Source organism: Electrona antarctica (genome assembly GCF_951216825.1).
Source record: "Electrona antarctica genome assembly, contig: scaffold_25, whole genome shotgun sequence".
Classification (NCBI taxonomy): Eukaryota; Metazoa; Chordata; class Actinopteri; order Myctophiformes; family Myctophidae; genus Electrona; species Electrona antarctica.
Genome location: NW_027637034.1, coordinates 355173 through 377969, shown reverse-complemented (window position 1 = coordinate 377969; position 22797 = coordinate 355173). Strand labels below are relative to the sequence as shown.

The following is a 22797-nucleotide window of genomic DNA, read 5'->3' as shown; positions in this document are numbered from 1 at the left end:
GGATTTTAGCCTAGGAGCCCTTGTCAAATATCTATTTTAAATATCAAATTGCAAGACTATCAATATCAATGAAATATGTGAAATCTGTGAAAATCCGCCTAGTATTTTTCAGACTATATACATCATAAAATGATCAGATTACTTCCAAATGTGATAAAGTTGACTTATTTTGACATTATTAAAGTTACAGAACATGAAATATCATCAATAACACCTTTATTGCAATGAAGAATACAAATTAATATGCATCATAGTGCGAAACATGTTATAGAGCTGTGCGCATTCTGCCTAGAATCCAACAGTCCAAATTTGCATTGCTGCATTGGCAGGTATACATCACCTTTACAGGTGCATCTGATCAGCTCTCTGCAAGCTCTGGAAACCTTTGGAATGGTCAGTAAACTAGCACCCATGACCCTTCTTCCTTGGCCCATAGTTTTGTGGAGAAGGAATCATTTGATGGCTTTGTGTGCTGGTGGCCCAGATGCCTGCTTGGTAGACTGCCCGTTTCACATGTGAGTGCACCCTGGGTGGGAGGTCATTTCTCTATTGTTCGATTTTGTTCACAGAAGAGTTATTTTCTTTTTTCGTTGATGGAGCTCAAAGGACTGGTTTTGTCGTACAAAATTACTGTCAGTCTTTCAAGCTCCCGGAAGTGCTGGCAGTCAACATCTAGTTGCTGGAAGGGATGCTTTGCCAGATTGACGAATGTTTCTGTCGCAGGCAGCATCATAGGCTTGCCAGGTCCGCCAAGCTGACTTCTTACCCTTTCCATTAATAGCCGGGGAGCGGGAATAGAGATGAACCTGTGATGTCATGACATACTTTTTATTTGTGTTTTTTCTATTAACTTGGTCATTAAGGAACACAGAATGAGAGGTCTGCTCTGACCAAATGAATAGAAAAAAAACACAAATAAAAAGTATGTTATGACATCACAGGTCCTCTCAAATTTTGGGTGACTGGCTCCCCGGCTATTAAGGCATATGTTGTGTCACAACCAGAATATGCGTGAAACATAGGCAGGGCTCGAGATTTGGGTTCCCCTAGGGCCTAGGCTATTGCAGTCTACCAAGCGGGCATCTGGGCCACCAGCACACGAAGCCACCAAGTGATTCCTTCTCCACAGAACTATGGGTGGGTTAAGGAAGAAGGGTCATGGGTGCCAGTTTGGCTGACCATTCCAGAGGTTTCCAGAGCTTGCAGAGAGCTGATCAGATGCACCTGTAAAGGTGACTGTAGTGTAGTACCTGAAAATGCAGTAATACAAATTTGGACTGTTCCCCACTTTGCAAATGCAATTGTGACAGCCAGGCAGAAAGCACAGCTCTATAACATGTTTCACACTATGATGCATATCCTTGTACTATAATGGAAAGGGGGAGCAAACCAATATATTTATCCGTCCGGCTTCTCCTACGAAACTTGGCAATTCTGCTCAGCAAGCCATCCTGGGAAGCAGTATAGGGGAAGGCCTCTCGGAGGAATTGAACACCCTTTCTTCATACCTGAAGGACTGCCGCCTCAAGCTCAGTGTTGAGAAGACTGTAGCAACAATGTTCCACCTCTACAAAAGGGAAGCAACTCGCCAAATCAACATCATGGTCGACGGTGCCTGGCTACAGTCCCAGTCCTCACCGACATACATGGAGTGAAGCTCGACAGAACACTGTCCTTTAAACAACACCTGGACAGTGTTAAGGGAAAGCCCGTGCCGCACTGATACAGCATCTAGATGGCACCACGTGGGGAGTCACCACAAAGACACTGCGCATCTCCACCGAGGCCCTAGTTTTCCCTGCCGCTGAATACTGTGCCTCAGCCTGGAATCGCCCCAGCAGAGGTCAGGCGAGAAGCAGCCACACTGGCCCTCACTCGGAAGGCACAGTTGAGCAAATCTCACCTCCTCCACAAGGTCGTCACGGAGACACCACAGCGTACGCATCTCAAGTCCCGGCGGCCCTTTGCCACACAGGCCCAGGAACTGCTCGGCACAACACCAGCCGACACCTCCAAGGCTTCCTGGGTGAAGGCAAGATGGAGGGACCAGTGGAAGGCAGCAGATCCTTCCAGGCTTCACTACTACATCGAGGATCTCACAGATGTTCCTGGCCAGCGCCTCCCCCGCAGGGAGTGGACAACCCTCAACCGCCTGAGGACGAGTGTGGGACGCTTTGGTGCATCCATGCACAAGTGGGGTCTCACAGACAGTGCCCACTGAGAATGTGGGGATCCATTACAGACTGTGGAACACGTGCTGACCAGCTTCCCCACATACCGGCCACCAAATAGTGATCAAGGCTTAATTGACCTAGACAATGACACACTGGACTGGCTTGCTGCAATGGAGCTGAAGGTCTAACGACATATACGACAGAAGAAGCACAAACAAATTCTACATGCCACAGGAATCCATCTGCACTACATTGCCTCCGCTCACCTGTCATATGTATTGTACAAATATTGCTTTTGTGTGCCATACTGTTATTGTGCAACATTTTGCTGTGACGCAAATTATATCACAATTTCCACATTCACCGACCCCTCCCCTTTTCACTTCACACACACACACACACACACACACACACACACACGCACACGCAGCAGCACAGTATGGTACAGTACAGTATGGTACGGTACGGTAACGTACAGTACGGTACAGTAACATACAGTATGGTACAGTAACATACAGTATGGTACATTGCAGTACAGTACAGTACAGTACAGTACAGTACAGTACAGTATAGTACAGTACAGTACAGTACAGTACAGTACAGTACAGTACAGCACAGTACAGTATTGTACAGTACGGTATGGTACAGTACAGTACGCTACAGTATGGTTCAGTACCGCACCCAAAATGTAGTCTGACTGAACAAGTGGGCACCCTGCACAAGTGGCCACCCGGACAACTGGCCACCTGGATGGTGTGGCGCGAGACCGTCCGATGGCCGGTCGAGTTATAGTTCATTTGTATGTATTCTTCATTGCAATAAAGGTGTTATTGATGATATTTCATGTTCTGTGACTTTAATAATGTCAAAATAAGTCAACTTTATCACATTTGGAAATAATCTGATCATTTTATGATGTATATAGTCTGAAAAATACTAGGCGGATTTTCACATATTTCACATATTGCATTGATAATAATGTCTTGCAATTTGATATTTCAAATAGATATTTGACAAGGGCTCCTAGGCTAAAATTCAATAACTGACCCTAACGAACCATCATGCAAAAAATTACGCTTTTATCCGCAATTGCACTATCTTTTCACTAAGCCTCCGGACTATATTAATCATCTACTTAAGAGTGAGGAGAAGGCCGGTTTAGTTCGAACACTACTGTGCATAGCGTTAGCTGTATTTAATCCACTGCAGTTTAGCAGTGAGTGGTAGCAATTTCCTGTCCCTTCCTTTCAAAATTAGTCTGTGGCCAATGAGTGAGGCTTCTCCATGAATAAATGATGGCTCTCTCTGCCAAACCTGTCAGCAGAGCTATCAGGGAGCCTCATGAAAGAGAACTAGACTAGAGTGTTGCAGTTTCCTTAAATACCTAGTTGATAGCATGGAGAATTGTTTTTTTATTATTATTGTTATTCAGAGCTATCTCAGAGATTTAGCTGTCTCTGAGATCAGAGACAGCTACATTTTCTTACAGCTAAACAGTATTTTTGTGTGTATAGGTTGATCCTACTGGCAGTGCGCGGGTGGCAGCAGCTGATACAGCCTTGTTCCTGAAAAGTTCTGGCCTGCCTGACCTGGTTCTGGGAAAGGTAAGCATGCTGCATGAGGCGTACAATGGCAAATATACAGTAGCACGGCATCTCAAAGGTTAACACATTTGCAGTAAACAAAAGACTCGTATTATTTCAGTATAATTTGTTGAAATGTTTTCCATTTTCTGTACTACTTGTGATGATATTAAGATACAATTGCACACTTGTGTGTTTGTTCCTAAAATGTAAAAAGTTAAATGTTATGCCCTTTATAGATCTGGGATTTAGCAGACTCTGACCGAAAAGGGTGCCTAAACAAACAGGTACAAGCAGATCCTATACATGAACCCATATATTTTTAACATTTGTGTATTTAATCGTAATGGTATGCTAGCAATGCAGAGGTATACATCACATACTATTCATTCTATTTCCCTCAGCAATTCTTCATAGCTCTCCGGTTGGTGGCTTGTGCTCAGAATGGCCTGGAGGTGGCGCTCAAGAGCCTCAATGTGGCTGTTCCTCCACCTAAGTTTGTGAGTTCCCTCATCACTGCAACCATAGAGCTTTATATTACCTGCATATTTATATTACCTGCAGAATGCACTGACATTTCCGGCCACTCCTTTTAATGAAACTTGCTCACCTAGTGTAATCCCCTACCTTCCGAGTTTGAGCCAATGTGTTTGACGATGTCAATGCACCTTGACTGCCCCCTAAGCCAATGGTATACTCTGAAACGCCGCCTAAGCCAATGGGAGTCTGCACCACTCGTGTAGCCAATCACGTCGTAGCGACCTAGTCATGATTGACTGCCTCCTAAGCCCTGCCCCACACCGCGGAAGTCTGGCAAAGCCGCACCGCAGCCACTCTAGGCCCGCAGCTCGTAACGACAACAGCTGCTAATGTTATGAGCTAACTGTATGGACAGCAAGAAAGCCACAACAAAACACAGTGATTGAACCACGAACAGAACGTCGGAAACGAACGCAAACAACGGCCGCGAGGTTGTGACACAGAAACATACAAGTTACAAAAATCGGAGACAGCGTTCGTTTCACCTGACATGTCATCATTTCTTTTTCCTCTTTTTTTTCAAACCTGGGTACTACTTTCAGATTCCATTGTAAATAACTAAGTCAACAGCAGAAAATGACTGTTTGGCTCACTCCCATAGAGCACCGAAGTCCTGACGTCACTGCCTTCTACTGTCAGTAGAGGGCGTCAGTCCACAGGTTCATGTACTTTTTATTTGCATTGTAATCTCCATAGGGGGATTTTAGATCGCCACATATAAGAACTGTGTTTGAAAAATAAACTGATCACCCCGGCCTTTTCACTCATATGGATATGAAGCATCGACTGAAGGTGGAAATGTACAAATATAACCAAAGAGTAACAAAATAAGCGTTAGAAACGAGTCAAACAACCCAGAGACTACATTTCCGGGTATGCGTGTGGCTGCATCTGTCCGTCGCACAACAGAAACTGAATGTCAATTACGTTTATTTTTATTTTTATTTTATTGATATTTAATGTTTCGTGGTTAGTACGAGTCGAGTCACCACCAGCTGAGCTTACGTCAACGAGGAATCTCAGGAACGCAATGTGTTGACAGCTGGGCGTGACGTATATTAGCAGCGACATTGCCTTCATATGTAGTTTCAAGGCTTTTGCGGTCACATGAATTCCATTTTCTCCAGAAACTGGCTGTATCAAATATGAATGGACATCATTAACGACGCACAGCCACTCCCCTGACAGAAAGTCTGGGGTGGTCGGTTTATTTTTCAAACACAGTTCTTATATGAAGCGACCTAAAATCGCCCTATGGAGATTTCAATGCAAATAAAAAAATACATGAACCTGTGTGTTGGTGCCCTCTACTGAAAGTGACGTCAGACTTCGGTGCTCTATAGTGATTATGCATATGTAGTTTGAATGTGTTTACTGTTCTGAATTAAATGCCCTTTATCTCCAGCATGACACAAGCAGCCCCCTGTTGCAAGGGGTCGTGGCTAGTGACCTTCCCTGGGTTGTCAAGGTGAGACCCTCACAATGGTCGTGATTCCACATATCACATCACAGTGTATGACAAAATGTGTGCTATAGACAGTAATACTAATAATATCTATCTTGCGCAGTGTTATGATTTTTACCTTTCTGTTACACAGATTGACATTTTGTGTGTGTGTGTGTGTGTGTGTGTGTGTGTGTGTGTGTGTGTGTGTGTGTGTGTGTGTGTGTGTGTGTGTGTGTGATATTTTCTTTTTCATTTTATGTTGAACATTGGTTTTCTCCTTAAGTGTATACTACTATACTTGCAATTCACATCACAACTTGTTTAATTGGCCCTCGCTAAATCTCACCCCAAAAAGGTGATTGTCCAATGCCAATCCAAATAGTCTAGTTGAACATGTACACGGCTTAATTAACGTCAAGAAAGTTACACGACTGACCCACCCAGGTGATGGCAATAATATTAATGACCGTAGTCTTACCGTGCAACATGAAAACTCCTGTGGGTGGTCGTTAAAAGTTGATTTCTCCCTCTGTCATTGCCTTGTATTTCTATTTTATTTAAATGATGTCCTGCAAATTTGTCCAGTGTATACTGCAGGCCTGGTTGACTAGATTTAGAAGACATTTTGATGCTCTTGCTACTGAAAGGATCGATTATTTATATAAATATATATATATCATTTAACATGCATCTCTATGGGGGAGGACAGCTTAACCTGTCTCCTCGCTGCTAACGTGGCTATTGGACAAGACGGGTTGGGGAGGGACTTAGCGAAGGGCTAATTTGTTGTTTATATTTTACACCACCTCATTGACCGCCGACATTGCCATCTGGTGTCGGAAAAGTGTACTCCAGGACCGCCGCCCAGTATTTGAATACAGTGAGACTCTTAGTTTGAAAGCGGTTTCACTTGGAAACCGAGAGTCAGGAAGTGAATATTCACTATGTAACGGGTGCCTCGATTGGTATATACATTTTATAACAATCGAGGCACCCATTATATAGCGATTGAAGCATACATTTTGTAACCGGGGATCATATCGTTTAGAGAAATGAGCCGCAAATCAAGCTGGTTTTGAGCCAAAAAGAAGAATCAGAGAGAGTACGATTAAAAAAAACTGCGTCCCCATAGACAGCATAAGCCAGTGGAATTTTCATTTCGTTTTATTAATTTAATTACATTTTTCATCACACCGTAACCGTAGTGTTATGTTATCGCAGAGGGTGTTTGGACCGGTAGGCGTCAACAGGCTGAATGAGTTAATCAGTAGTTTTGGCAGTAGCTGGCTGCTTTACGAGATGGATAAGGTAAATATTTTTTTCCCCTGCATATGTTTTTCTTCAGGCTGAAGAGAAGATGAAGTTTGATGCCTTGTTTGACAGTCTGGCTCCAGTGGGAGGGATGTTGACAGGAGACAAGGTCAAACCAGTCCTGCTGAACTCTAAGCTACCCATGGATGTCCTAGGCAGGGTACGATATTCATACTGATGACGGCGGAAAATAAAATCCCAGAGAAAAGTACCACAAATGAAACGTGTGTTAATTAATCAGTATAATATTTTCCAAAATGCTTGATGACATTCTTGTGTGTGTGTTCCAGGTATGGGAGCTGAGTGACCTTGACAGAGATGGAATGCTGGACAGAGATGAGTTTGCTGTGGTAAGCCTTTCAGGCTATATATTCAACTTCAGATATATCTCAGAAAACTAGGTTCTTCATACAATTAAATTAATGATTCTCTCTCTCTCTCTCTCTCTCTCTCTCTCTCTCTATATATATATATATATATATATATAATATATAATTTTGCAAAAACATAATGACATACGTTGGTGACTGTTTTACCCCTATCCAGGCCATGTATCTGGTGTACAGGGCTTTGGAAGGAGAGCCTGTGCCAATGTCACTCCCACCTCCCCTGGTCCCGCCCTCCAAGCGGAAAAAACCCTCTGTGCCTCCCGTGATGCCCCTGTTGCCCTCACCACCCTCCATCAAAGACAGTCGCTCCTCTCATGCTGGATCAAAGACAATGCCCCACACCCCTAAACCAGCCCCCTCTCCTGCTCCACCTCCAGCTCCTACGCCAGCTCCTGCGCCAGCTCCTGCGCCAGCTCCTACTCCAACACCAGCAGCTGCCCCTGTAAGTACTTGGATGTGAAGTCTGTATGAAGGACTTCCTGAGGTAATGCGTTTGTGATGTATAGTGTAGTCTTTAAAATATCATCATATCATTTATTTTTCCTCTTTTTTTTCAAACCTGGGTACTACTTTCAGATTCCATTGTAAATAACTAAGTCAACAGCAGAAAATTACTGTTTGGCTCACTCCCATAGAGCACCGAAGTCCTGACGTCACTGCCTTCTACTGTCCGTAGAGGGCGTCAGTCCACAGGTTCATGTACTTTTTATTTGCATTGTAATCTCCATAGGGGGATTTTAGATCGCCACATATAAGAACTGTGTTTGAAAAATGAACTGATCACCCCGGCCTTTTCACTCATATGGATATGAAGCATCGACTGAAGGTGGAAATGTACAAATATACCCAAAGAGTAACAAAATAAGCGTTAGAAACGAGTCAAACAACCCAGAGACTACATTTCCGGGTATGCGTGTGGCTGCATCTGTCCGTCGCACAACAGAAACTGAATGTCGATTACGTTTATTTTTATTTTTATTTTATTGATATTTAATGTTTCGTGGTTAGTACGAGTCGAGTCACCACCAGCTGAGCTTACGTCAACGAGGAATCTCAGGAACGCAATGTGTTGACAGCTGGGCGTGACGTATATTAGCAGCGACATTGCCTTCATATGTAGTTTCAAGGCTTTTGCGGTCACATGAATTCCATTTTCTCCAGAAACTGGCTGTATCAAATATGAATGGACATCATTAACGACGCACAGCCACTCCCCTGACAGAAAGTCTGGGGTGGTCGGTTTATTTTTCAAACACAGTTCTTATATGAAGCGACCTAAAATCGCCCTATGGAGATTTCAATGCAAATAAAAAAATACATGAACCTGTGTGTTGGTGCCCTCTACTGAAAGTGACGTCAGACTTCGGTGCTCTATAGTGATTATGCATATGTAGTTTGAATGTGTTTACTGTTCTGAATTAAATGCCCTTTATCTCCAGCATGACACAAGCAGCCCCCTGTTGCAAGGGGTCGTGGCTAGTGACCTTCCCTGGGTTGTCAAGGTGAGACCCTCACAATGGTCGTGATTCCACATATCACATCACAGTGTATGACAAAATGTGTGCTATAGACAGTAATACTAATAATATCTATCTTGCGCAGTGTTATGATTTTTACCTTTCTGTTACACAGATTGACATTGTGTGTGTGTGTGTGTGTGTGTGTGTGTGTGTGTGTGTGTGTGTGTGTGTGTGTGTGTGTGTGTGTGTGTGTGTGTGTGTGTGTGTGTGTGTGTGTGTGTGTGTGTGTGTGTGTGTGTGTGTGATATTTTCTTTTTTTCATTTCATGTTGAACATTGGTTTTCTCCTTAAGTGTATACTACTATACTTGCAATTCACATCACAACTTGTTTAATTGGCCCTCGCTAAATCTCACCCCAAAAAGGTGATTGTCCAATGCCAATCCAAATAGTCTAGTTGAACATGTACACGGCTTAATTAACGTCAAGAAAGTTACACGACTGACCCACCCAGGTGATGGCAATAATATGAATGACCGTAGTCTTACCGTGCAACATGAAAACTCCTGTGGGTGGTCGTTAAAAGTTGATTTCTCCCTCTGTCATTGCCTTGTATTTCTATTTTATTTAAATTATGTCATGCAAATTTGTCCAGTGTATACTGCAGGCCTGGTTGACTTGATTTAGAAGACATTTTGATGCTCTTGCTACTGAAAGGATCGATTATTTATATGGATAAATCCTGTCATTTAACATGCATCTCTATGGGGGAGGACAGCTTAACCTGTCTCCTCGCTGCTAACGTGGCTATTGGACAAGGACGGGTTGGGGAGGGACTTAGCGAAGGGCTAATTTGTTGTTTATATTTTACACCACTTTGTGCCTTTTAACTCATTGACCGCCGACATTGCCATCTGGTGTCGGAAAAGTGTACTCCAGGACCGCCGCCCAGTATTTTAATACAGTGAGACTCTTAGTTTGAAAGCGGTTTCACTTGGAAACCGAGAGTCAGGAAGTGAATATTCACTATGTAACGGGTGCCTCGATTGGCAGAGCCGGACTAACAATGGAACTAGGTGGAGCTTAAGCGCCAGGGCCCGAAGCTTGTAGGGCCCGGTACGAGACTATAGGTACAACTGTTGCTTCTGTCGAAAAATATAACGCAACACAGGAACCCCCGCTAGTGTTTTTGGTCTTCTCGTCTGAGAGTTTCTGTAGCAGCCTGATACTAGCAGCAAGGGGGGGGGGGGGGGGCAGTCGGGGGGGGGGGGGGGGGGGGGGGGGGGTTCCCGACGGCTGCGCGTCGCTTCCTCCTCCGGGGAAGCGAGTAAGCGACAGAAGCCCCCTCGCTCAGGAAGGCCCCCTCTCTCAGACTGACCAACGTGTGTTGTTGCTGCGACAATAACATAGCCTACAGCCTATGTAAGAGGAATATAAACTTCATATAAAACTTCATATTTACCCTGCTCTAATGCAACAAAAGTGTGTTCTTACATCCTCCATTTCACGATTTCAGCACTCGTGAGTAAATTATTGTAATTGCTAATTTGCTATTATGAAAGTTTTCAGTGACGTTGCACCCACAACTTGGTTGCATTGTTGTCAATAATTAATCTGTCTTTAAAACGTTCTAATATTAATATAGCATATTGGCATTGTCTGTTGGTGCACACAATCACACATGTTATATGGACCAACAGCACTGTTTGCAAATGTAGCTACATTTGTTGGCCACAAAGACAATTTAGACAAAACATGCTGCTGCATGTTTCCTGTTAATGACTGTATTAATAACCATAAAGTAATCTCCTAGTCCTTACATAATAGTTTAGCAGAGACTGAAGTTGGAAAGGCTGTGCCCAGTGCGGCTGTGTCTTGTGTGTCAGCGGGCAGCGCAGGCAGTAGTGGATATGCGCTAAACGGCGAAACGCATGCATGCATGTTAATTAATTAATTAATTAATTGGCTGAATCTGTAGGGCCTTTTGATTTGGTGAAGCGCCAGGGCCTTGAGAGGGGTTGATCCGTCACTGTCGATTGGTATATACATTTTATAACAATCGAGGCACCCATTACATAGCGATTGAAGCATACATTTTGTAACCGGGGATCATATCGTTTAGAGAAATGAGCCGCAAATCAAGCTGGTTTTGAGCCAAAAAGAAGAATCAGAGATAGTACGATTAAAAAAAACTGCGTCCCCATAGAGTGTTATGTTATCACAGAGGGTGTTTGGACCGGTAGGCGTCAAAAGGCTGAATGAGTTAATCAGTAGTTTTGGCAGTAGCTGGCTGCTTTACGAGATGGATAAGGTAAAAAAAAATTCCCTTGCATATGTTTTTCTTCAGGCTGAAGAGAAGATGAAGTTTGATGCCATTGATGCCATCTTTGACAGTCTGGCTCCAGTGGGAGGGATGTTGACAGGAGACAAGGTCAAACCAGTCCTGCTGAACTCTAAGCTACCCATGGATGTCCTAGGCAGGGTACGATATTCATACTGATGACGACGGAAAATAAAATCCCAGAGAAAAGTACCACAAATGAAACGTGTGTTAATTAATCAGTATAATATTTTCCAAAATGCTTGATGACATTCTTGTGTGTGTGTTCCAGGTATGGGAGCTGAGTGACCTTGACAGAGATGGAATGCTGGACAGAGATGAGTTTGCTGTGGTAAGCCTTTCAGGCTATATATTCAACTTCAGATATATCTCAGAAAACTAGGTTATTCATACAATTAAATTAATGATTCTCTCTCTCTCTCTCTCTCTCTCTCTCTCTCTCTCTATATATATATATATAATTTTGCAAAAACATAATGACATACGTTGGTGACCGTTTTACCCCTATCCAGGCCATGTATCTGGTGTACAGTGTTTTGGAAGGAGAGCCTGTGCCAATGTCACTCCCACCTCCCCTGGTCCCGCCCTCCAAGCGGAAAAAACCCTCTGTGCCTCCCGTGATGCCCCTGTTGCCCTCACCACCCTCCATCAAAGACAGTCGCTCCTCTCATGCTGGATCAAAGACAATGCCCCACCCCCCTAAACCAGCCCCCTCTCCTGCTCCACCTCCAGCTCCTACGCCAGCTCCTGCGCCAGCTCCTGCGCCAGCTCCTACTCCAACATCAGCAGCTGCCCCTGTAAGTACTTGGATGTGAAGTCTGTATGAAGGACTTCCTGAGGTAATGCGTTTGTGATGTATAGTGTAGTCTTTAAAATATTTTTGAAAGACTCTACTATAAGAACTGAAAATACATGTGCTTGAGATTATTTTGTTAAATGGTCAAATTGGTGAGCACAATGTTAGAGATCATATTTGTGTATTTAATTTAATTTAACATCATATGAGTAGTTAATAGCTCTCTTTACCATCTCTCCCATGTCAAGTGGGTGGTGTCTCCTGGAGAGAAAGCCAAATACGATGAACTGTTCAGAAAAACAGATGGGGACATGGATGGTCTGGTGTCTGGACCTGAGGTCAGAGATATCTTTCATAAGACTGGCCTGCCTTCTAACACGCTAGCGCGCATCTGGTAAGCAGAGATGGCAATTGGCAAATGTTTCCCCTCAATTGCACTGCCTGCAGTTTGGGCTGCATACCTGCCACTTGCAGCTTAACACTGGCATTGACACATTACCTTCCACTGGCACCATGTCAGTTTTTACTAGATTTTTTTCATTAATGTTCACCATATCACAACTTTGTTGTCAAGTTACATTATATAAGGACTGCACAATGAATCAAATATAAAATGCATACAGTTGTCCTGCTGGATTTGTTGCCGACATATTTGTATCACAAATAATGACATTGCACAGACGACACCTCACATAATTATTTCCTTTAACATTTACCACAGAATATCATATACATTCCTGTATCTGTGTCATTTTGTCTGTATGCACATTAAGCTTCTAGCCACAGTGCATGAGGTTCATTCACACTATTAACAATAGTATTTTGCCTGAAGTGTAAATCATTCCTATGTTATGTCATGGTGCGTGTCTGTCTCAGGGAGCTGTGTGACATCGGGGACATAGGGAAGCTAACCAGAGAGCAGTTTGCCCTAGCACTGTATCTCATCAACCAGAAGCTGACCAAAGGTCTGGACCCTCCTCAGACTCTCTCCCCAGAAATGATACCCCCCTCAGACAGACAGAACATCAAACAAGTGAGTCACTTACAGAAGAATATTCGTCAATTTAAAGTCTGTTAAATCTACCATTTTTACTTAAATCACAAACAATCCTTCACACCCCTGCTAATACAAGTACTAATAACATTGATGATAATTAACAAACTAGGGAAGTGTTCATTTGATCCCGGCTGTCTCTTACTCATTGTTTTATGTGAACATAATGTGTGGACATCTGCTTTGGAGGTTTTTGTTGATGTCTCTTACTTCAGATGCTTCTCTTGCATCAAAGAGCCTGTTGCCTGCTGCTGCTGTGTCATCTGTTATCTCTCCCAAGCTGGCATTATCACCAGCCCTCAATCAATGCTTTTATGGAGGATGATGTATCACTTAATGTTGGGATTAGTTATTTTGTTTGTTATTTTGCTGATACAAAGTTGTCTATTTATTTGTTTTTAACTAACCTTTTCCTTCCTTGTGGTGTGTCTCTGTGTGTTTGGATTTTTCCCCCCCTCTAACTTGCGGCTGTGTATCTCTGTCGCTCTCTGTGTGTCATTCTCTTAAGGTTCAGGTTCACTCTGTGTTTGCTCTCCACACATTATGCATAGTTCACTTTACATACACGTAGTGATGATGTCTCCCTAATTTGGAAGTCTCTCGTGAGAGAGTGTGTGCTTACCATACTGAGTCAAATGCTTCTCAATACTCTGCAGAGGCTGCCTTAACTTGTCCTTTCCTCTTCCCTGGCTAACACAGAAGTCCTTTATTTTATCAGTTTCTGTTCTGAGTTCTCATTGGGCTGGAACAAGCTTGTCTGTTTCCTTGTGTTTCAGGCTAGTTGACAGCTGTAACTAATCAAGAAAATTATAATGAATGAAAATCAAAGTGCTGAAGCTGTATTAAGACAATAGCCCCTGCCCTGACAGGGGCTATTGTACAGTATTGTACAGTATTGTGCCAAAGTTGGAGCTGTGTTAGTACTGTGGAGAAATTGGGGCAAGTAGAGTGGATTCCTCCTAGTCTATTGAGATACACCCAATGTGCCACGCCTGGGTCTTAGTGGGACTTTTGCTTCTTTCAAATACTTAATACTTTTTAAAAAGTTACCCCAAAAAGTCTTACAGCAATTACCATATTTAGAGTCTATCCATCCATGTGTTGTAGAACCTATGAAATTACCATATTAAAATAGCCGGGGCTCCAGATTGCAACCATTGGGTAATTATTTTAGCTTCCAAATGTGCAAGAAAAATGTGCAATTAATGGAAGGGGTGTTTTGTTGTCTGCCCTCACAAAAACAGTGATGTAAGAATAATGGTTTGTATAGTAAGCAGCAACCTCACAGTGGCACACTGTGATGTGCACACAACACACTTGGCATGACACACCCACTGAAACAACACTAGCAATCACCCACTATTTTACACCTGTAAACCTGTGATGTGACAATAAAGTTGATTCTAATTCATAATGCACTAATATCAGAATCAGTTTTATTTGTCACACCACAGTCTTGCAGGAGTAAAATGCTCACTGAAAATCAAAGCCTTTAGTATCTGTTTTGTAGTTTTGCACCAGCTGTGGAAAAGACACTGTGAAGACGATATATAAACTAGAAAGGTCGCAATTTAAAAAAATTGCAAAGTGTGGTTGCCGCAGTGGCTTACATATGCCCCTCCCACTGATATTGCCAGCCAATTACAATGTCACGTCACCCCTGCGATCATGCGTAAGTAATTCGGGGGATTTATCCCCCCAAAAATCTTTTTTTCTGCAAGAAACGGTTAAATTTTTCGCATTTGCGGCGCCCCCTATGGATGAAAATGGAATCGCTTTTGGCTTTTGGTTGATTAAACCACCCTCGACATGTGATTCAAATTTGGGATGAATTGGACATTCCGTTCGTGATTTGTGGCATTTTTTGTAAAATAGGCCCCTCCCACTAACTTCGGACGACGATTAAGGCCAAACGATACGGACAAAAACATTTAAAAAAAAATCTGAAAAAAAATTAAACGCGGTCCGATAGGTCCAGAGATCATGTGTACCGATTTCTGTGAGATTCGGACAAAATCTGTAGATTCCGAAAATAAAAGTGTGTTTTGAAGAAAATTCAAAATGGCCGAAAATCTATCCTGACGCAAATGGGCGTGGCCTATATGGGGAGATGCGTCATGACCCAAGTCATCCAGGGCAAAAATAATTTTGATTTTACAACCTATGGTTCAAGAGTTATAAGCCAAAACATAAAGTGGGCTTCCCCATAAGTCTATGGAGAACTAATTAATTCATCATCAATTAAACTATACAACGGATCTCTTAGCAATGAGCAAGCACACCATTCCTGATGAAGCCGGTCGATTTGACATATGGCTCGAGTGTGTGCGGCAAAAACTGTGGGAGGAGTAGTGCGGCAAAGTATCCAAATTTACAATAACAATAGTCTGGTTCATGGCTGAGGGAAGTAGGGGTGCTGGGGGGGCTGTAGCACCCCCTCCCCCCAGGCACAGCCCCCCCTCGAACAGGAGGGGAAGAAGAAAAAAAAGAATAAAATATGCTGTATCACAGTATTGGCACCTTATCCTGGTTAATTGCCTGTGTCAGTTCGTTCATATAACTTGCGTGTGGAGAGGGAAAGTAAAGGCCACGTTTGCGCGTGAAAATGCGCGAAAATGCGCGTGCATGATGCGCGTGCACGCGCATTTTCGCGGCGCGCGCTACGCGCGCGCACCCCACGCGCGCGCACCCCACGCGCGCGCACCCCACGCGCGCGCACCCCACGCGCGCGCACCCCCTACTAGACGCTCAGCCCCTGCGAGTGTAAAGTACTTCCCGCGGGCCTGGTCTGGTTGCCCACACTAATGAAAGGTCTGTTGTGTGTGTGTCCACAGGACGGCTGTGGAGGCTTCCGTAGCGTCCAGAAACCTCACAAACAGGAAGGCGACATGAGCAAGCGGAATTTGAAATTGGTATACTCTCCATACACCTCCTCTCCACAATGTGATTAATTGACACTTATTAATCACACTTCTTTGCTGAATGCTACATGTTTTTGGTTACTGTTCAATGAATGCATTATCTCTCTGCTGTCGGGAGGAATGGAGTTAAGAGGTTTTGTCCAAAGCACTTTTTACTACTTTCCATTGGTTCAATATTTTCGAAACAACACACAGACGTAAAGGGTGTTCAATAGCACTGATTTAGGGAAAAAAAATAATCAAAAACCTCAAAAATGGAGATATGAGGTTTCCTCCCGACAGCAGTTGTGTTCTTCTGAAGAGCAGACCACTGTTCTGTCTCCTATCCAATATGTTTCAGATTGTCTCCTCTTTCTCTTATCTCTCTGCCTGGACAGACACAGGAGGAGAGAGAGTCGCTCCGCAACCTCCCGGACTCTGAGGATGAGGAGCTCGGTGCTGCTGGTCTGGGTGACCTCTCTACTGTGTGGATGACCACCTATACACAGGGACGGATTAACCCCCACAAGGGCCCCTGGGCCGGTAATGTTTGTGTTTTGGGCCACCCATAGCACGCGCGCGCGTGTGTGTGACATGTTTGTGTTTTTCCGTGTTTTTATCATCTTTTTTACCTAAATTTAACAAAATCAACGGACAATGAAGGACCCCAGGAGCCCTTTTTAGGGCCTCAAACCCAGGACCATGCGGTCGAAATTCCCCCGGAAGGGTCCCTGAGAGCCAAGGGCCCCTGGGTCACGGCCCCCACCGGCCCAAGGGCTAATTTGGCCCTGCCTATACACTGATCTGTTTCTCTCCGTCTGTCTGTCTGTATGTCTGTCTGTATACTAATTCTTGTAGAGCTGCTATTTTCACTTTATTTGACATTAGGCTTATACTATTAAGCTGGTAATTCATGGCTCACTTCTACCCTTCCTCTTCCTAGAAGTGGAGTGGAGTCAAAAGTTCAAAACACTCACATGCATTTTAATTGAATGTGAATTGTGTTTTATTTCTTACAGAACAATCCAAAGGAACGGCCTTGTGTGTCCCAGGTGAGTGCAATTTAAAGGAGCGCTTTCTCTTATACCATATCATATTACTGTAATCTGATTTTATTATATCAACAACCAGTGGTAGAGGGTGAAAAAAAAGAATGGAAAAATAATCAACAGTGTGCTGCGCACCGGGTGTGCTCAGTTCCCGCACTGACCTGACCGACCCTACTCAGAAGTTGGGCTTGTCCAGTGTGAGTGTGATACTGCGGTGTCTCGAGTGCAAAATTGGTCCCTTGAGCTTTATTATTACGCACGCATCAACGTGTAGACCAACAGCAGGTCGGCTAAAATTATGAATTACCTTTCAACGTTACAGGAAGATGTATTGTTTTAACTGGTCGTTCGTAAATAAGCCACACTTAACATGCTCTATGACGTCACCGTGAGTGCAGTTTACACTACACTATACTACACTATTTTGACACACAAATATGAATGAACAAACTCAGCCTTTTAGATGTGAAATGATCCAGATTGTCACTGGCGTGAAAGACAGTGTCAAAGCATTAAACTTCCATGTTTCACCGGCAAACAGGAAGTGAAAATAGCTGATCTACAAGGTCAAGTATTGGGTACAGGCTTTAGTTCCGACATACTAACAGTCCGACTGTCATTAGACTGAAAACCTACCTCAAAACCTAACACTAACCGCAAGCATGGAGCAGGAGCGACGGGTGATTTCTGCATGTCGGATATTTGGTGTGTCGGATAAGCGTGCACACCCCCAAGTTTTTCCTTTTCCCCCCCTATGTAACCTTTGAGCTGATTGCCATACAGACTTGTGGTTGATGTCACTGGACTCAGTCCAGAGACTTTGTCCTTCATTGGTGTAACTCGGCTCCACCCCCTTTGCCATAACGTTTGACCTGCTTGCTGTAGACCCGGTTTAGGGTCCTTGGCCTTCATTGCTGTTGGTTAGCCATTCCCCCTATTGCGATTCATTGTTTCTTTTTCCAAAACTAGAGAGAGAGAGAGAGAGAGAGAGAGAGGAGTCTGCTTAGGCCTATTTAACTTATTAATAATTAAACAATTACAATTATTAGTAATTATACTAATTCACATGGTTAATGAAGTTAACAACAAGCTACTAGTTGTGTGTGCTTGAACATTGTCAGGACTCAGGAGAATGACGTCATTATACACATAATTCATTCAACAGATGATGTCATCAATGAAAATAGACTGATCCAGGAACAGCAGAGCCTGAGCGACCAAGTGCGGATGCTCAAAGTTCAAATGAAAGAAAGAGAAGACACCATCAAAGAGATGGAGGACAGTAAGAGCCGGGAACAGAAACGCATCCAGGAACAACAGGGGGAACAACAGGAGCAGAGAGCCAATGTAGAGATGCTCACAGCTCATATGAAAGAAATTAGGAGTGAACTGGAGAAGTGCAGCCAGAGACAGATGGAGGCAGACCAGAAATGTAAGTGAAACCATGTTACTCTTTCAAAACATGTGAGCGCGATGCTACTTCTATTTATTCACACTTTAAAAACCAAAAGCTTCTACTTCTACTGACAATAATTCAACTTGGTGTGAAGTAAGGTGCCGTTCACATAAACAACGCTCCCTGTAGAAAACGTCAAACATTTTGACTAGATATAATTTCCGTTTAAAATGCAGAAAGGTGAAACCAGCCCCCACAGTGGATATATTTCAAACCATTCTGCCTAAAGCGTGTCAATATAAACCGTGGATAAATGTTAAACGTGTTTAACCCCCTTATGGCCACCCTAATTAACAGTGAATTGTGCCTTCTACCTGCACTATTCATATGTTTTATTCATCATTTTAATGCCAATAGAAAAATCTGTTATATACACACTACATCTCATTTTCACGGGGAAAGACTATAGTATTAGACACTGAGTCCTGATGGTGGCGGTAACTTTACCATGCCAATTTTGACCGAATAGAGCGAATCTGGCGATGTCATTTCCGGTTAAACGGATCACAACATCCGCTAGCTTTCTGCACATGTGTTACACAGTGATCTGTCCCCGATGCTATGCGATCATCGTTTATTTTAATATCTAAGTCAAATTAAGCTCTAATGAAGCCCTGAATATCGCATATTACGCAGCTATGCACATATGCGCGTGCACGCGATGATTTCCACCAGTTTTAGGTAGATTACATCACGCATTACATTTTTCACAATTTTAGACCATATCCGTGGTCATCATATGAGCATACCTAACAATGGATGCCAAAACAATGGGTACATTTTCATTTTTGTGTATTTTTATATCAAAAGTCCATAAAATCTAATTTGAATTACTTCCTGAAAATGAAAACGTACTGCGTGATGACGTGTCGAGGCCCACATTGATAAAAGCCAATACAAAATTAAGCTCACCCGTTTAATTCCCCATATCTGCTCACCGTCTGAAACTTCAAAATAAAATGCCCACCATTTCCGTTTCCCTACACCTTTAAGCCACCGATTATAGGGAATAAAACAATTATGTCATTTACGTCAAGGTTAATGATTCATTGCGTCAATAGCGTCAAGGGCCATAAGAGGGTTAAGCGGCACGGCCCACTTAACGCACGTTATTACTTCCATTAACAGGCTATTCAGTTCTCGGAAAACCAAGGACTATTTGTTAAGTATATCCATTTCTGTATATAAATGTATTAAATATCTGTTTTGGAGTGTGTTTCATTGTTTGTTTACAGTCGTGCTGTGTGTAAGGGTAGTAGAAGGGCGGGGTGCATGTGTTTTGTCTGACAAACTAACAGCCCAACGCCATAACCAAAACCCAAAACCTAAACCTAGCCTCACAGGAAGCCACATGATAGTTTTAACCTGCCACGGGTTAGTTTTGAACTGTCATGCATGTTGGGAACGTACAGGTTAGTTTTAACCTGCCTCAGGTTACTTTTAACCTGCCGCACATGTCGGGAGCCACAGGTTAGTTTGATCTTGCCACACATGTCGGGATCCACAGGTTAGTTTGAACCTGCCACACATGCCAGGAGCCACGGGTGAGTTTGAACCCGCAGAACAGGTAAGTTGTAACGGGCCACGCATGTCAGGAGCGACGGTGTTGTTGGACTAATGCCTGTCGGACTGTATGTATGTCTAACCAACGTACAGTATACACCAGTGGCGTATCCAGGAATTACGTTTTGGACAGGCAAGATATGTTAATTGTCGTCTCCCCGCGCACAATCGTAGCACTAAAGGTTTTCAAAGAGATATACCTGCCAGACGAGTGGGATACAAAGGCTGAAAGGCATGCATTTACATTCCAATGGGTGGTTGAGGGTCGCGCTCTACCGCAACGGCCAATCGGCTGTCCATTTTAATAGTTCTCAGGTCTTGTTTTTGTCCTCTTTTTTTTTTCTCATTGTATGGATTTTGGCCAGGCCAGAAATGGATTTGGACAGGCGGACGCCTGCCATCGCCTTATTGTAGATACGCCTCTGGTATACACCCCAGAAGGGAGTGTTTTTATGTGCACATGGTCTTCCGTGGTGTTGCCTGGCAATATTTTTCACTTAGCCTTCTGCATAGAGAGTTGCCATGTAAACAATAGCCGACTGTAGCGTTTATTGTTTATATGAACACATGACGATGATTGTACAGAAGATGTAAGATGAAGGTCATTGGGTGTGAATGTATAGTGTCAGTCTGCTGTAGTTATAATATTTGAAAGGTGACACCTTCACAACAAACAAGCTGAATAATAACCTAGTAGCTTCAGAGCTGTGATGAAGGAGGCAGAAACATTACAGCCTTTCGTAGAGGTTTGGGTTGTGTAGCTAGCTTGTCATGATGGAACTATTCAAATTGACATTATAACTCATCCTGTTTCTCTGTTGATTATACATTGATAATCCAGAAAAAGTCTCCTTGTTGATTTAGCCTACATGTTATGATCAAACGGCTCTCAAAGCAAATAAATCAGATTATAACAATGTATAACATCACAAAATCCAGTATGATGTTGGTTTTTGTTTTGTTTTGTTTTAGAAAAATGTCAACTTCATGTTGATTAAGCGATTTATATTGGGAAGGAATACCCAGACTGTATCCGGATTTTCAAATGGAATAATAAAATAAACAGGAAAGTTGACATAAAAAACAACAAAAACTAAAGCAGTTCAGGCCAGGGTGTTATAATTGGCAGAATCTGGCTTCTTTGCCTCGCTTCATGTGCTAAAACAGTGACTTTGAGAGTTGATTTACTATACATTGTAAGTCAATGAGGAGACTATTTTGGACGATTAATTTCTAATCAACGGAGCAACAGAGTAAGAGATTGGACAAGTTCCATTATTTAAAGGAGAATTCCATGCTAGAAGGCTTTCTTACCTTATTTGTAGTTGTTACGTCCCCACCAAAGAGGTCCAGGTGTTATTTTGTGCAAAAGCTCCTTATCTGCTATTTCCCCTACCATAAGCCCTAAATGAATTGCATTGAAGTGAATGGGAATTGAATGGGGCTATGGGGTGTTAATTCGCTTATTTCCATCGCTCAAAATTATTATTTTTTTTGTATATATCCTCTCTTCATAATGTAAATAATATCCCAAGCGGCACACTTTACTACTTATTTCGATGGAAATAAGCGAATTAGCACAACACCCCATAGCCCCATTCAATTCCCATTCAATTCAACGCAATTCATTGAGGGCTTATGGTAGGGGAAATAGCCAATAAGGAGTTTTTGCACAAAAAACACCTGGACCTCTTTGGTGGAGATGTAACAACTACAAAGAAAGGTAAGAAAGCCTTCTAGCATGGAATTCTCCTTTAAATAATGGAACTTGTCCAATCTCTTACTCTGTTGCTAGACAATGTGATTATACAACCAAAACCTCTTACAAAGCAAAATTATACTTTAATCTATTATCTTGGCTATTTTATAATTGCGCCACTAATAATAAAACAACTTCCCCTTCAAGGTGCTTCTGCAACTCAACAACATCCGACCCAGATCGTCACAGAAGGAGCAGAGAAGAAGCTGATGTGTGCGAGGAAGGAGTTTATTCAAAGAATCTCAGAGCCCACCTTGAAAAATCTGCTGGACGAACTTCTGGATGAAGGCATCATCACTGATGAGGAAATGGACACCGCCATGGCGGAAAGACTCACACGAGACAAAGCACGCCATATTATCGACATGGTGCGGAAAAAAGGAAACAAGCCCAGTTCATTCATGATTGCCGTGATCAATCAGCTGGATCGTAACCTTAGTGAAGTGCTGCAGCTGAGGCCGCCGCCTACCGTTAACCCTAAAAAGGATTAGACATGCTAACCCTAAGGATTAGGCTGACATGCTTACCATACATATTGTCGAGTTTATTCCGTGAGTGGGCTCATTATGATATTAAGTGCCGACCCAGCTTATATTTGTAACTTCATGTTTGTGTCGTTTATGTATAGATGTTGGTGCCTATACAGTAAATACTCTGTTATATAAGAACAGAAATCCTCTTATCAACCAATTACAGTATGTCTCAGGGATGTAGATATTAATACAGTTAATTGGGGGGTAAAATGTGTTATACTATATGGGGAATGCAAAGGTCGTACTAGGACATGGTGTAGGAGACAAAGAGGCAGGAAGTGTCAGATGACAGAGAAAGAGGCGGGCGTAGAACGATGTGTAGAATGTGTTCTTTCCTTCCATTCAGTAAAATGTAACGGATAGGATGACGCGTTTAAGGAAGTCCTTGTAATGTGTTATATGTTCGTTAATGCTCTAAATACAGTCATAATGATGCGTTTATG

The 22797-nt window shown here is 42.9% G+C and overlaps 1 protein-coding gene across 1 annotated transcript in view; it reads left to right on the top strand.

Moving 5' to 3' along the window:
• Nucleotides 1-22574, top strand: part of LOC306919370 (uncharacterized protein) — a gene marked incomplete at its 5' end in the record, with an annotated part of 28574 nt that extends 6000 nt beyond the window's left edge. Inside the window, 18 exons of the mRNA XM_079532161.1 lie at nt 3689-3778; nt 3997-4044; nt 4162-4257; nt 5703-5765; nt 7090-7215; nt 7346-7405; nt 7602-7886; nt 8884-8946; nt 11251-11385; nt 11516-11575; nt 11757-12041; nt 12289-12434; nt 12917-13073; nt 15929-16006; nt 16393-16537; nt 17014-17046; nt 18209-18475; nt 21969-22574. Coding sequence (XP_079388287.1) covers nt 3689-3778; nt 3997-4044; nt 4162-4257; nt 5703-5765; nt 7090-7215; nt 7346-7405; nt 7602-7886; nt 8884-8946; nt 11251-11385; nt 11516-11575; nt 11757-12041; nt 12289-12434; nt 12917-13073; nt 15929-16006; nt 16393-16537; nt 17014-17046; nt 18209-18475; nt 21969-22312 — 2481 coding nt within the window. The 3' untranslated portion in view covers nt 22313-22574. The remainder of the gene's footprint in view (nt 1-3688; nt 3779-3996; nt 4045-4161; nt 4258-5702; nt 5766-7089; nt 7216-7345; nt 7406-7601; nt 7887-8883; nt 8947-11250; nt 11386-11515; nt 11576-11756; nt 12042-12288; nt 12435-12916; nt 13074-15928; nt 16007-16392; nt 16538-17013; nt 17047-18208; nt 18476-21968) is intronic.
• Between the last annotated feature and the right edge of the window lie 223 nt (nt 22575-22797).